Raw genomic sequence first — 16,064 nt, 5'->3', positions numbered from 1 at the left:
ATCTTTTAATACCTTTAGCAATATGTTTATCACCTGCTAGTATTATATAAGTGTTTTGTTTGGCTGCAAAAGTTATCTAAGAAAAAGCTGTATGAATCTCACCCATATATACAAAATTATTTCAACATAAAACTCATCTTAATTTTCTTAGAATTTAACTATAGTTTAAAAATTAACAAATTATTTTAGAATTTAATCAATTCTAAATGGTTTTTATTTGCGTTATGATGTTTTATATTAGAATAACAATTTGTTAAAAATAGAAGGAATAATTGACTTGTAAAAATCAAAAAATAGCTTTCAATTTTTAAGGTATTAAAAATACTCATATTTTAAAGTTTAATAAAAGCTATTTAATATCATGTTATGACGTAACAACAGATCGGCGAAGGAAGTTCAAAGGAAAATAGAGGAAGCCGAAAGAAAGGGAGAAGAACTTCCGAGCGAGAAGAGATTCGATTCCAACTGCATCACTCCTGGTTTGTGGGATTTTGTTTGTTTTATGGTTTTGTGAAACGTTTGATTAAACTAAATTTTTTACAGCTTTCTAACACAAAATTAATTAGTTTTTCTTTTGTTTTTGCAAACACTACGATTTAAAAAAATAGTATTTAAAACTGCGTCACTCCTGGTTTGTGGGATTTTCAAATTTTGTTTATTTAACAGCTTAATAGCAAATGAAGTAATTTCCTTTTATTTTTACAAGACTAAGTTTTTATTATCTTGGTAATTTTAATTTTAGAAATATTATTAAATCATTTGTATAATACAGATATAGATAAACCTTTAAATGTATTTAATCACCACTTTATTGCAAGACACAAAACTTTTTCCATTATAATTTTATTAAGAATTTAAGCGCTTCCGGAATTCACAAACTCCCTTGTCAAAAATACTAAACACTCACAAGTTAACTAAACATTTTGTTTTAATTATTTTTAGTTTTTTAATATTCCATTTTCGTTAATTACTTGTCGTTTTTTTACAAATGATTTAGTTTCACTCTATATGTATTATGGTTAGTTAACTTGTGAGTCCTTATAAATAAAGTGGTATTTGAATTTATATAATAGTATTGTTTTGTGAATAGTCTAGCTTATTATCTTCATTAGTTTTCTAAAAATTGTTAGGTTTGTAATAACTTTCAGGTACAAAGTTTATGGAGAAACTGCAGAGACAGTTAGAATATTTTGTTCAAAACAAAATAACTCACGACACTCTGTGGCAAGGTCCTGAAATTTACTTGTCCGGACATAAGGTGAGAGATGTTGTTGATTAATGTTTATTTTAAGTATTAAAAATTCAACTAATTTATAAAGAGCTTTATAATTAGGATACTGTATAAATAAGGAAACATAGATTGTTGGAAGAGATAAACAAACTGTTTTTCACGTTTACGCGGTGGTCACTGAAATAAACTAATAAATGATTTTATTTATGAAGGTTTTTATGTTAAATATGAATAGTTTTACAAAAAAGTCGTTAAGGTAAACAGAAACAAAGCTTATTTTCTGTACACAAGGCAAACACATGGCTAAAAAAAACTCACATAAAATGAGAATCTAGCTATTTTATTTTAACAGACACCAGGGGAGGGTGAGCACAAGATAATGCAGTTCATACGTCATCAGCGCAGCCAGGACGATTATGACGTCAACACGCGTCACTGCTTGTACGGGCTCGATGCGGATTTGTTGGTGCTTGCGCTGTGCAGTCACGAACCCCATTTCTCCTTATTGAGGTTTGTGCGAAATATTGTTGTTTTTTTTTTATTGATTGTACGAACACTCGTCCCTTCTCAGGTGGGAAGTTGTTAGAAAATATTGATTTTAAAAGGACGGTTTATTTGAATTATTAAAATTTTATTGAATATTTGAGGGCTTTGTTAAATAAGCTTCTGCTAGAACTTGAATAAAAAATCATAAGAAGGAGTTAAATGCCTTCGTTTTTTTTATATCAATTTATTACTTAGTAATGTTTTGTTTATTCTGTTACATGAGAAATATTAACAGCCCTGTTTAGTGTTAATTAGCAACGATGCAATCATACATAAAATTCAGTTGTACTATAATTTCAAATGCGAATTACAGGGAAGAAATTCAGTTTACAAGAAACAAATCGGCCAAATCAACAGCCAGAGTTGAGGAGACCACTTTCAATTTACTGCATATTTCAATACTGAGGGAGTACATTGATCACGAATTTCAGTATCTCAAGGTCGGTAGTAAACTTTTTTATAATATGCAATTAATTATAAAATGTGTTGTTAAAAATATTTTTTATACAATGTTAAAGTTTAACTTGCTATTAATATTTAAAGGTTAACATTAATAATGACTTGTTGTTTTTAGTTATCTGTTTTTAGTAGAAATTTTATTAATTTATTTGTACTTTATAAACAATCAACACCTTAAAAATTTGAACACAAAACTACAAGTTGTAAGACTACAAGTTTTAAATTCCCATAGTATGCAAATTGCAAGTATATGATTACTAATATAATTTAAGGTCTGCGGTTTTATACTTTTTTATTGGATTTTATCTTTCATGCATTGAAAAACAGTTTTTGTCTTTTAAGTTTAAAATGGTATATATAATAGAAGTTTGTAAAACATATACTTGTGAAAAAGACGTTTTAGATATAAAAATTGTTTGTCAATTACCAGAATTGCTAAATAGTATGCAGTAAAAATTCATTGAAATAAACTATTACAATAATGATTGTTCATTAAATATAGAAACATTCTTCATTAAAAACTAAATTACATTCTAAATTAAAAACGTTGTAAATTAAAAACTAAGTTGTTTATAAATGCCAGCGGCAGAAGCTTGTAATACACGCTCTTTAGTAGTTGATTTGAAACAAAAAAACTAAGCTCAACAAGTTGTTTGAAAGTAAAATACACACCCATTTTAGTTTAAGTACAAGAAGTGCTAAAATAGTTTAAGCTGCTGAAAAAGCCGGAAGGGGAAACTCGAGTTTTGTTGCTGCTAATTACATTTCGTAGATAAACTTCATTCAAGCCCTGCGAACCTTAGTTGCCAGATTGCAATTAACAAGTGACCACATAATTTCTTAACCGTTTCATTTCAATATGTGTTCAAAAGGCATAGCAGCATTAGCATGCTGGCTATTGCATTCCTCAATTACAAAAAATTAAACAACTTAACTATAAATTTATTAATTTTAACAGGACAAACTCACATTTAAGTATGATGTTGAGAGCGTTATAGACGGCTTGTTATATAATTTTAACAACCTGTATTTGCGAGTTTTAATATTTGAATTAACAGTATATAACTACGTTGTTTGAAAATGCTTACATGAATAAACTTTTTGTTGATATTCACAGGAAAAACTCACATTCAAGTACGATATAGAGTGCGTTATAGACGATTGGGTGTTGATGGGGTACCTGGTAGGCAACGACTTCATACCCCACCTCCCCAACCTTCACATCAACGGTAACGCGTTGTCATACTTGTACGAGTGCTACATGAAGGTCATGCCTACATTGGACGGGTATCTCAATGAGAAGGGCATCATTAACTTGAAGAGGTTCCAGCAGTATTTGGACATCGTTGCAAAGGTTTGTTTGGTTTTTACAACAAAAGTACTTTATGTTGTTTAATTGTTGTATAAGACGGTTAATTCACTGATTTTAATACTTATAATATGTTATGTTTGTGTTTTTGTTTATGACCTCGTTTTAATAAAAACATTTCAAGATGTTTGTTTAAATGTAGTATAATATTGTTTATGTCATTATTTACTATATACAGGAAATATTTACTACATAGAAAGTTATGATTTAGTATTAGGCTAGTACAATAAAAAGTAAAAGTAAATTAAATAAAATTTTGGTAACTTTCTCAAACATGAAAGTTTCTATAGATAAGTTTTATAAATCGCTATGTTGAAAAGTATATTTGTTTTATGGAGATTAATTGTTCTAATTTATAAAAACTGCGGTCTACCATTTGAAGGTTAGCGTTTTAAAACATCTGATTTATTTTTATTGTTTATTTTTGACAACTATGACAAACTATTAACACTTTATTCAAGGTGTAAAATGGTTTTGTTGTAAAACAAAACCACAACATTTAAACTTGTTTTGAATGTAAACAAATAGTTTTATGTTGAAACGTAATTTATTGTTTTTTTTTATATACAGATATATGAAATGTATTTACGTAGTTAATAAAATATTCGTTCATAAAATTAAATCATACGTAAAAGTTATTACACAATTATTGCGTGCGTTTTATTATTTAATATATAATTTAATTTTTTCGTAAAGCTTGGTGAGTTTTGTATTATTATTATTGTTGTTTTGTTTTGTTATATATACAGATATATGAAATGCATTTACGTAGTTAATAAAATATTCGGTCATACAATTAAATCATACGTAAACGATGTTACACAATTATTGCGTGTTTTTTAGTATTTAATTTATAATTTTATTTTCAAACAAAGCTTGATGAATTTTGAATTATTATCGATTTGTCTTAATATACTAATTTTGTTAGCTAAATTTTAAACTATAGTTAAAAATTAAATTTTTATAGTTTGCAACTGAACAATACATTCTCAATATTTAATTCAAATTTAATAATGTACACAAAATTAGAATTTGTTTTAGACTTGTATGCTTTTATTTAAAAGCTTAAAATTTTTTCAAGTGTACCGAGTCGCTACATACTTTTGTAAAAAAAAAGTTTTGTGAAAGGGTGCAGTAAGTACAAGAATAGGGTAAATCAAATTGCATTATGACTAATTTTTATTTCAGCTTGATATTCAAAAATTTAGATCTTTTAAACTGCTTTAAGCAATATAATTTAAAGATATTTTTTAATGAAGCAAAATATTTAAAAGATAATTATATTTAAGATAGTTTTAAACAAATCAATATATTATTTCAGTTTGATATTGAAGAATCTTATATTATTTCAGTTTGATATTGAGAAGTTCGAGGAAACTTACTGCAACTACCAGTGGTTGGAATCGAAGAAGGCAAGCAAATTGTTAAACGGAAATTCAAACAATCACTCGGCCGTTCATACTGAAACTGAAAATAATAAATCGCTCAACATTATCAAAGGTATCAAATTTGTTTCAAACTGAAAAAAATCGTTTGTGTACCTTTGGTTTTAAGTGTAACAATTGGAGTTATCATTTTTGGTTTAATTATAACTAAAGACCTCTTTAATAGTGGTTTATTGTTGTGTAACATTATTCTGTAGCTTAAAAACATTTATAAAATTTGTTTGTATTAAATATATATTATAACCTTTAAATTTATAAAAAATACAACAAAAATGTGAAATCACACAAAATTGTGAAATACGGAAAAATTTAAATTTTCTACTTTTTACTACAAAATGTTCTCTAAATAATAAAGTAGAATAAAAACATAAAAAAATGTTAATAAAAGCCGACGTTTAAGAGTTTTTATTTTTATTACGTTGCATCATAAACGTAACATACAGACATTTAAAAAAATCAAATATCCAACCAAATCATTTAATGACGTTTCGCAGAGTTGGCGGTAAAGCAGGGAACTATGACGTCACTGGACGATGACGTAACAGAAGCCGACGACAAGGAACTTTTTGACGCCCAGTTCAATCAGACCAAAAGGGCTTACTACACACTAAAGTTCCAAGTTGAAGTTAGTGCAGGAAAAATTATAAGATTGTTTAATTTTTTATTATTAAAACTGGTATTCATGACAAGGCAGTGTAAATATTGTTTTATTACCCCTGATAACTACTTGGATAATCCTTATTTTAATCAACTGTGATAATCTACAGCATAACGCAGTATCTTTTTTAGTTAAATATAAATACAGATTGTTACTGTTTTGTTTATTTACTTTAAGCAAAAATTATCAATACTGCTAAAGCGTTTTGTTGCTTTTTATGTATGATTTAAATTGCTATATGGTTGTGTAAGTTGTTCTTATTTTCAAAACAGCAAAAAAAAAGTCATAAATTAATTGTAAGCTTAGACAAAATTTTCGTGATATAGTTCTATACCTATCTTTTTTACTATTGCTTCAACTATTGAAATTTGTAACCAATTAAACTCAAATATAAAAGTTTAAACTATTGACAAACTTGCGTTTTCTTTTGCAATATTGTATTCATAAAGTTGTATAATTTTTAATTGTGTTGTATAAACTTCTCATAGCCAATTGACAACCAATGATTTAATCGCTTATTACTACTATGTTTCGATACAAGGACAAAACATTTGTAATAATTTTTTTTGTTGATTAAGTTGCTGCACTTTTAATCATTACTTCAACAGTTTTATGTATACTTTTTAATCTTATGAAATTACACAAATTTCCATATACAGCCACGCGAAGAGCAGATACAGGCGATAGCATACGAGTATGTGTTGGCATTGCAATGGATCAATCATTACTACTACAACGGTGTACAGTCCTGGGGATGGTTAGTTTTTATATGAAATTATTTAGACCTTCTAAATAACTTATATAAAGGATTTGATTTCAATTATAAATTTCAAAGGTTTTATCCGTACCATTATGCCCTTTATTGTTAAAATGTTTTACCCATATCTTTTTGCACTTAGTTTAATATTTTTCAAAGTTGTTACCCATGCTACTTATGCAACTTAACAAATACTTTTTCAAAGTTTAACTCATACCCCTAGTATAATATTTATCACAGGTTTTACCCATACCACTACGCGCCATACGTATCAGATGTGATAAACGTGGCTGATATGAGACTGAAGTACAAGATGGGAAAACCATTTCTTCCCTTTCAACAACTGCTTGCTGTTCTGCCCACTGCCAGTAAGGAGTGTGTACCGGAACAATTATGGGTAAGCAGTATCAGTTGAATAAATTGTGTTTTGATTTAATACTTGAATATATTGTCACTTGCATAATATTAAATTCAACTCGTTTAAGTTTGTATGTATTAGTTCTTTTTAGTAGTCTAAAAGTTAAAGTTATTGTATAGTACAATAGATTACATTTAATTTAGGTTATAACACAACTAACTTAAACTTACATCAATAAGGAATTAGTTTTACAAATTAATTTTTAAACAACACAAAAATTGTTTACGGTAATAGACCAAGTGTATTTCAACAAATGTTACTTATTACAGCCGCTTATGGATGAGAACAATTCGCCGATATCTCACTTCTACCCTTCCAACTTCACCACTGATCTCAACGGTAAACAACAGGAATGGGAAGCTGTAGTGCTAATTCCTTTCATTGATGAGGTTTGGTTGAATTGATGGAATAAGCTAGTCTATGAAATATATTTACTCTTAATTTTTAGTGAACGAGCTTTTTAGACAAACTTCAGTGTAAGTCTCACCGTTTCATGTAAAATATTACTTTTTTAAGTCATGTAAACAGTTTAAAAGCACTTATTTAAACTAGTTAAGTAGTACAAACTTTTGCATGTTTTCCTTATATTCAATTATATGTGAACCTACTGATAAAATGTTATTTGTCGAATGAGATAGGTTACACTATCAAAAAGTACAAACTTCGATGTAATTTTTCTTCATGTTTTAAAATTTTAAATACAAACAGAACCTGTTAATAAGCGCGATGGAGCCTTTAATCAGCCAGCTTTAATTACAAATATATAAAAGAAATATCAAATAAACTTAGATACATAAAATAATGCCGCAAATACAAACAGAACCTGCTGATAAGCGCGATGGAACCATTAATAAACCAGCTTTCACTGGAAGACAAGCAGAGAAACGAGCACGGTAAATGCAAGAAGTACAAGCACGACACTTCGAATCCCCACCACGTCGAATCAACGCTGCCCAAGCACTTTGGTGACATCCATAACTGCACTGCCAGGTATGATGATTCTTATTGGTTAAAAAAATATGTTTGCAAGTGAATAATTAAAAGTTTGATAACTAGTTATACAGTGCATTGTAGTATTGACTTAAATGTTCAGGGCAAGAGTTTAGTTAGTTATAATATAAACGAAAACCCAGTTTTAAGGTTGGTAAAGTATAAAACAGCGGTAGTTTGTTTTAATTCCTTAACTAGTAGTGTTTTAATCAACTTCCATACTTATTAAAGCTCTTAGAATAAATTCAGTTTAATATTTTGTATACAGAATAAATATTTAAGGAAAACTTAATTTTTCATCCTAAACATTTATAACTACTAATAGATATAAAATATTTAAGAAAAATCACTGAATATTTCCAAACAGCTGTGAAGAGATCAAGAGCAGTTACTGGATCAAGAAGAATTATAATGATTACAAGAAGGGAATCCTGCCAGATTGCGATTTGTCCGTGTATTTTCAAGGTTTTCCCTCGCTCTATCACCTACCTCACACGTTTGTCTCACTTTTATGTTTTGTTAATTTTATATAAATAGCGTACATTCTTCATTACGCCTTCACTGTTCTGTTTGTTTGATTGTAATATATTACAAACACTTCATTATACCCTCACTATTTATTTGATTATTTACTTTATTAAGTTTTGTTTTAGTATTAGTTGTAGTTGATTGTTTGTTAAATACTGAGCTTTATTATTTAATTAACTATTTTTTATGTTCACTCGTAAATGTATGATTTAACTGACATATTGGAAATTATATTCTATTTTTTTCGTTGTTGTTTTCACACTAGCGATTTTGACATCCTCATTTCAATTTTATTTATAGATATTTTATTGTTTTTTTGTTTTACCATCGCTGTTTAGTTAATTATTTGTTAGTTAAAACTGATATCTTATTTTTATGTGTCTAAACCAGCCCTTAACCTTTTTTTTTGTGTTTTATCCTTTTTTGGAAGGTAATTACGAAGTTTACCCCTAATATACAAAATAGTGTTCAATTTTGATTAAAAAATAGATTTCTGAACTTTAAGCTTTTTGATTATAAAAAATTGTAGAATTTAAAGAGTTTTAACTTGAAATAACTACAGTTAAATATTAACATAACTAAAAAGAAAATCAATAATATTCTTAACTTGTAGTAAAGGGTATTTACACCCTAAACAAGGGAATTTACCCAAGGTTAACAATCGCTGGTCTAAACTAACAAAGTTGAGTTTTACTCTAAACTGTTATTTAATTGGCACACTATTTCAGCTCCGCATATTGAACTACTTTTGTTGAACAGTGTAACCAATCTGTTATATAAAAAAAAGTCTTGTTAAAATTATTTATTCTGGTGATTAAATACAAAAGTATTTATATACCAATTATGTGACAATATTTTATGTTAATATAATGTTTTTAATATACTAAATGTGATAAACAAGTTATAAGTAAATAAAAAACAAAATAAGTCTTTTTTTTTAAGCAAATAAGTTAAAAATTGATGAACATAGATCTTGCAAGTTGAAATCAGTAAATTTGTTTAATTTTTTTTTCCAACTTTAACAGTTTAAATTTGAAGATTATAGAAGTTAGTTATGATTAGTGAATTATTTTTTATATACCATTAAATGTGAGAAATAAGTTACAAGTAACTTATATTAGTTTTATTTTTTTAAGAAGCGTTTTGTTTAACTTAACACATTAAAAATAAACAGTTTTAGTATTTTTTTTCATTATTTAATATTTTCAAACTTATCAGAGCGAATCTGAAGAGCATAGGAGTTCGTGTGTTCCAAGCATCTTCAAGGGGAGACAACATGGTGCTGAAAATACAGCAGAAAAATCATCAGGTTGAAAAACACAAGTACTGTGCTATCCACTGTGAAAATAATGAGAACGAGGTATATATTTGTTGTTATTTTGATATCGCGTTATGCTATTTGTAATATAAAAAAATGTTTGTATTGTTTGAGAAAAGAACAAATATGGAAATTAGAATCTAGTATTTATTTAGGTTCTAATTTATGATTTTAAAATTAATTAATTTAGTTTTTCTTATTCCACAAGATTCTTAAAACTTTAAATTTTTCATATACAAGTTATCAAACTAAGCACTGTATCAGTTTATAAAAATTTTGTAATTGATTTTATTTGAAACTGAACTAATTTTTGCTTGTAACATATCTTTGCAAATTAATAATTGATTCATTTTGTAGACGATCCACGACATACAAGCTAGGCTTCTCGGAAAAACAGTTTACGTGAATTGGCCACACTTGGAAGAAGTTAAAATACTGGGAATTACAAATGGAAGGACTAGAGTGAGTTATTAATTATTAAAAAATAGCGAAGTATGTCAAGCAGTTAAAATTTATTAAAAAAAGTCGACTTAAACAAAACTTTGTCGGCAATATATAAGTTTAAGCCGAGCGTTTTGGTTTGAATTACAGTATATTTAAAAAGCTATTAGTTTTTTAACTTAACTACTTAAATTGTTTGAAACTAGTGTGAAAAAATAAATATTACTTTTTTAATTAACTTCTTAGTTGCTAAATACTTGTTGGATATACTAGTTGGTATTGGCTGTAATTAATATAATAAGTTAGTTATATACTAAAAATTGAAAAGCTTATTAATTTTAACCACAGTACAACTACAAATACGATCAACATAGGAAATTATTATTTATTAAATTTTTTACAGTACAACTACAAATACGACCAACATAGGAAACTATTATTTATTAAATTTTTCACAGTACAACTACAAATACGACCAGCATAGAAAATTATTATTTATTAAATTTTTCACAGTACAACTACAAATACGACCCACATAAGAAATTATCGTTTAGTATTTTTTTCACAGTACAACTACAAATACGACCAACTAGAAAATTATTATTTATTAAATTTTTCACAGTACAACTACAAATACGACCAACATAGAAAGGGATACAGAAGTGAAAGAGTCGATCAAAACGAAAGACAACACGACATTTTCCAGACTACATCTAGAAATTTATATGAAAAGTTTGTTTTTATATTGCACTTATTTTCAAAATTAAATGCAGAAGTTAATATGAAAAGTTTGTTTTTATTTTTGTAATATATTTTTTAAACTACATCAAGAAATTCATATAAAAAGTTTGATTTTATATAATTAATACATGTTTTCAAACTGCGCCCATAAGCTTATATGAAAAGTTACTTCAGTTGAAAATAACGTGACCGTCTATTTTATACAATATTAACATTCAACCACTAACAAAAGATATTTTCCCATTAAAAGTCAATAAGTTATTAATAATTTATCAACAATAATAGATCGTTATTGAATATATTTTAAAGTTGATAAAATGTCATATCGATAATATTGTGCTAATAAAAGTTGTCTTTGTTGTCTACAATTTTCATCCTTTAAATTCGTTTGTAACTTTAATTCGTTTCCCCAAAATATAAAGTTTATGATAAGTTTGTTATTGAGCTCTGTTGTTAATAAATTCCTTTGTTGTCTGAAAATGACGTTCCAAAACTGATATTAAAAATTTATGCAACAAAACGAAAGTTGTATTTTGTTTCAAAATGCTATTCACAAAAACTTTTGTGTTTATAAATAGCATTTACAAGTGTTTTCTCAAATCAAGCACTTCGCTATAACTACCTTCCGGATACATTTTAAAACATTTTTAGTCTATTCAATTGAAAAATTACACAGTTTGAAAATGTAATATTACAATACACAATGAAAACCTTCTTAATTCGAAGTTTTTCGTTACACAACGGAAAATTTATATTTTAATAAACTATTTAGTTTCACAAAATCGTCGCAACAAAATTTTCTAATAAAAAAGCTTAATATCGAATTTGTTTACAATAAACTTCTCAAGTGTCTTGTTACGTCACAATTGAATGAATATTGTTGTTTCTTTATGCAGTCAAGCTGCAAATCCGTGTTTATGAAATATTGTCTGAAATATATTGTATATAAAAATATTGTTTTTTATTCAAACTCTCGCAACTCCAACGTTTATTTTGTATAAACGTCTAACGTTATTTATAAAAAAATGTGAAAAGTTTTTGTAAATGTTCTATTTCTTCTACAAATTAGTGTGTATAAAATAATATTTGAAAATATTGTGCTTATTTAAAAATCTTGCAAAACTCCTACGCTTGTTTTGTAAATTTTTTTCTTTATAAAAAAAGTGCAACTTAGTGGAACAAAACATATTGTACTTTATCATTTTTAGCTCCCTCACTTATTTTTGTATGAAAATTTTGTTTTAAAACAACTCCTACGCTTGTTTCATGAAAAGGACTATTGTTTCTATATAAAAAAATGCAAGTTTGGAAAGTTTTTGAATACTTTTTATGTATACGCGTAAAACCTACGCTCATCTATTCGTCAAACAATTGATAAATTTGCATATTGGTTTGTGTTTTGTGGTTAAATTTAACTTTCTGTTATTTTTTGCAACATATTTGACTTTTATTTTTTATAAAGAAATAGCGAACTAAAATTATTTATAATTTAAAATTTTGTAAAAAAAATCTGATTTTGATTAATTTTCATTGTAAATATATAATTTATTTTCAGATAAAAAACGAACTAAAAAAAAGTTATACGTACAAAGGAACACAAACAAATTTATTTTATTAGAAAGCAACTTTAAATTTTGTATCATTTACTAACTTTAAATATACATTAATTTTTTTTTAGCTGTTGGTAATTTAAATAAAACTAACTTAACAACAGTTTACTCACCAATGCATCATACAAAGTTCTAACATTACACATATAGGTAATTAAGTTGAAAGTGGTAAATAACTTTTTACTTTTTAGAAAAGTTAAACTTGTTTTTAAACACCAAATAAAATACTTCCTCTGTGTTTGTATCTAAAATAAAATTTGCTTAGTACCATTTTAGTATTAAAAGTTTTATATAAACATTTTATGTTTTATAGTTTAGTAGTAGTATATAACTAATACTAGCATAGGCTCTAACTTATTATTAAACTTATTTTTAATTCTATTGAATTTTTTTTGTGTCACTTTAAAATAAAACCCAAGTTAAATTCATATAGTAAACCTATCAATTTTCAACTAATTTAAAATCAAACCTTTATCATAATAGAAATATAAAAATTACTTGGTTTTTTCTATTAAAACATTTTGTAAAATTTAAAAAAATTTTTGAAAAAAAAAAGAGATTTAGACCCTGACTTAAGGAATATTATGCCTGTTGGTAATAAGTGCAACTTAATTTACCAGTATACTTTTTATCTTTAAATTTAATATCTAAAATATTAAGGTTAATAGTTTATTAAAAAATAAAAATTTTTAAATTGTCCAGTACCCTTGTTAAACGACTCTTTATTTTTACACCTCACTAATAAGTAAGTCCGTCGTCTGGTAAACATTCCAAGTTAAAAAAAAAACACTATTTTATATTCATATAATCTTTGATCAAGTATAATACTATGAATAAAATTTTTTTTTTTTACATTTTATTATTCTAACAAGAACCCGAAGAGACTCGAAACAGACATAAACTTAATCAAATAATTAATAATCAAAACTATATATATAAACTATTTGTGACAAAATTACATATTGCACAGGAACCTAAAGAGGCTAGGAATAGACATTGGTGAAACGAGATACTTGGTGTACGCCCAAAACATGCTTGGTAAGAAACACATACACGGTAACTATGGCAACATCACCGTGGAAAAACAATGGGCATCAGGGTACCAACCCTACCCCCTACAAACCGTTGTTCATGTTGGTTTTTGTTTAATTGATTTTTATTTAGTAATTTTTAAATATGTGTTAATTTATTAACCTCACCCCCTGCAAACAGTTGTTAATGTTTGCTTTAATTAATTAATACTATCAGGGAAATTATTGTCTTTTTAATTGAAATAATAATTTAATAGTTAATTAAAAACTCAAGTTTTTTTGTTATTTTTGGCTACTTAATATTGTTAATTAGTTTTAGACTTTCATAAAATAAACAGTAAAAAAGCAAATAATAAGTTAAAATAATAACCATTATTTTTTGTGTACATAACTAGTGACAACTTTATAACAGGACATACTAGTAAAGGAATCTACGTTCGTGAAAATGAGGTCCATCAGCGAACTGTATCCGAAAAACAGCAATGTGTTCCACCTAGGCCTACCACACTACGGCTGCAGCGCTAAAGTTTGTTTTTCATCCGCTAAATGGCGCTATCGAGTAGCTTTTCTGTTGTGCAAATAATTTTAGCTTTGTGTGTACACAGTAGTTTGTGTTTATTCGCTGTATGGCGCTACTGAGCAGTTTTTAATAACCAAGTGCAAATATTTTCAACTGTGAATGTACACAGTAGTTTGTGTTTTTCCGCTGTATGGCGCTACTAAGCAGTTTTTAAGTAACAAGTGCAAATATTTTCAACTCTGTGTGTACACAGTATTTGTGTTTATCCGCTGTACGGCGTTATTAAGCAGTTTTAAGTAACAAGTGCAAATATTTTCAACCTAGTGTGTACACAGTAGTTTGTTTTTAACAACAAGATTGTAACGTTTTTTCTATGATTGAATTAATTACATTTTAACCTTCATCGGTTTTGAACGATGTAGAGAAACATGGAAAACAATTCATTTAAAAATTATGTTGTTTTTTGTATAAATATTTTAATTATGTTTTGTGTTTTACTACAAATGATCTACTCATGATGTTTAAACAATAATTACCATTCAATAAGAAAATAATTTAAAATAATTTAAGAAAATTGAAATAGAACATCAAATGAAAAATATAAACATTGTTTTTTAAATAAAAAAAATAAATTACTCATGTATTTTACAGCATATGACCTACTGATGATGTTTAAACAATAAACACTAAACAATAAGAAATATAATAAGTAGATTTACAAAACAAAAGTAGTTAAAAACACTTTAAATTTTAATTTTGTTTTTTTAATAAATGTTTTAATTATGTAGTGTATCTTACAACGTATGACCTACTTATTATGTTTGAAAATAAATACTTTGATACATTTTTTTTTGATTTTCAATAAATTATACAATATAAAATTTAAAAAATCAGGTAATTGAAACTGTATTTGAACTTTCTCAACCTTACTATCTTTATTTTTCTCAAAACTTACATTTAAAATGTTCTAAAAGTAAACTTTTTGCCTTGAGTTTGAATTTCCGCCAATTATGTTGAAAGAATTTAATAAACTTGATGATAACTGAACTTTCTCATTAATTAGTTTAATTGTCTTCTCAAAACTTACATTTGCATATTCAAACAAGATATATACTTTTATAATTGCATATAAACTTTGTTACAACTGAAATTTCTTACTGTAATGACAATACTACAGGTCACATCAACAGGAATGTCCCAGGTTTCCATATCTGTCAATGTTCTGTCTGAACCCGACCTAACACCTCTTACCAGCAATAAAAATGTTTGTTACATTTAATGTAATTAATATCAATATAAAAAATGCTATTTTCCAGTATTAAAAACGTTTGTTAATATGTTTAAAAAAATTAATATCAGTTTAAAGTAGTGATATAAATAACCAAAAAAAATGTTTGTTTTATATATTCGTTTAAAATGTAATGCAATTAGTTGTTAAAGTTCAGTATTACTTAAAGTAGATATTGTTTAGTGTAAAGTACATTTTTCAAGAAAAGTTATTAAATAGAAAAAAAGTAATTATTTCTATAAGTATAGCTACATTTTTAATTTTTTATGTAAAATAGTAAACTTTTTGCTTATGTTTTTGTATTTTAACAGGATTTCATACAATACTTGAAAGGATGGCAATTTTGCCAACCTCACAATATTTCTGGCTACTTATTATCAAGAATTACAGGATCTATATACATCTACTAGTTAGTTGTTTTTTGTTAAATAAATTAAACTATTAAGCTACAAATACTTGAAAAAATTTGCATGAAGGTTATAATTAAAATATTTTAATTTTATTTTTTGTTTGTACACATAATACAGCTAATTTAGTTGAAGAAATTGTATTTAAATGCAAATTAGTTTTTTGTAAAGTCGTTAAACTTAATGACCGTAAAAACATTTCAAGTTAAATATCATTAGTTAATGATTAGTTTTAAGTAAACGCTTTTTTTTTATCTTAAGTATTTTTAAATTTTTAAAGAAAACCATTATTTTCTACTACAAATTT

At 26.5% G+C, this 16,064-nt stretch overlaps 1 protein-coding gene across 2 annotated transcripts in view; it reads left to right on the top strand.

The window, feature by feature from the left end:
• The window catches only part of LOC145840971 (5'-3' exoribonuclease 1-like), a 35,928-nt gene that overhangs the window by 3,834 nt on the left and 16,030 nt on the right, over positions 1–16,064 (top strand). For both annotated transcript variants that reach the window (XM_082948330.1, XM_082948329.1), the window contains exons 5-23: positions 382–479; positions 1,149–1,258; positions 1,584–1,741; positions 2,091–2,217; positions 3,354–3,590; positions 4,958–5,105; positions 5,545–5,675; positions 6,368–6,465; positions 6,706–6,862; positions 7,153–7,272; positions 7,704–7,873; positions 8,241–8,369; positions 9,620–9,761; positions 10,077–10,181; positions 10,783–10,892; positions 13,482–13,644; positions 13,955–14,068; positions 15,240–15,326; positions 15,662–15,759. In XM_082948330.1, the coding sequence (XP_082804456.1) occupies positions 382–479; positions 1,149–1,258; positions 1,584–1,741; positions 2,091–2,217; positions 3,354–3,590; positions 4,958–5,105; positions 5,545–5,675; positions 6,368–6,465; positions 6,706–6,862; positions 7,153–7,272; positions 7,704–7,873; positions 8,241–8,369; positions 9,620–9,761; positions 10,077–10,181; positions 10,783–10,892; positions 13,482–13,644; positions 13,955–14,068; positions 15,240–15,326; positions 15,662–15,759 (2,502 nt within the window). The remainder of the gene's footprint in view (positions 1–381; positions 480–1,148; positions 1,259–1,583; positions 1,742–2,090; positions 2,218–3,353; positions 3,591–4,957; positions 5,106–5,544; positions 5,676–6,367; positions 6,466–6,705; positions 6,863–7,152; positions 7,273–7,703; positions 7,874–8,240; positions 8,370–9,619; positions 9,762–10,076; positions 10,182–10,782; positions 10,893–13,481; positions 13,645–13,954; positions 14,069–15,239; positions 15,327–15,661; positions 15,760–16,064) is intronic.

The sequence above is a fragment of the Thalia democratica genome, chromosome 7 (assembly GCF_965202585.1).
Source record: "Thalia democratica chromosome 7, ktThaDemo2.hap1.1, whole genome shotgun sequence".
NCBI classification, from domain to species: domain Eukaryota; kingdom Metazoa; phylum Chordata; class Thaliacea; order Salpida; family Salpidae; genus Thalia; species Thalia democratica.
Note: the sequence above shows the minus strand (reverse complement) of the source record. Positions and strands in the feature narration are given on the sequence as shown.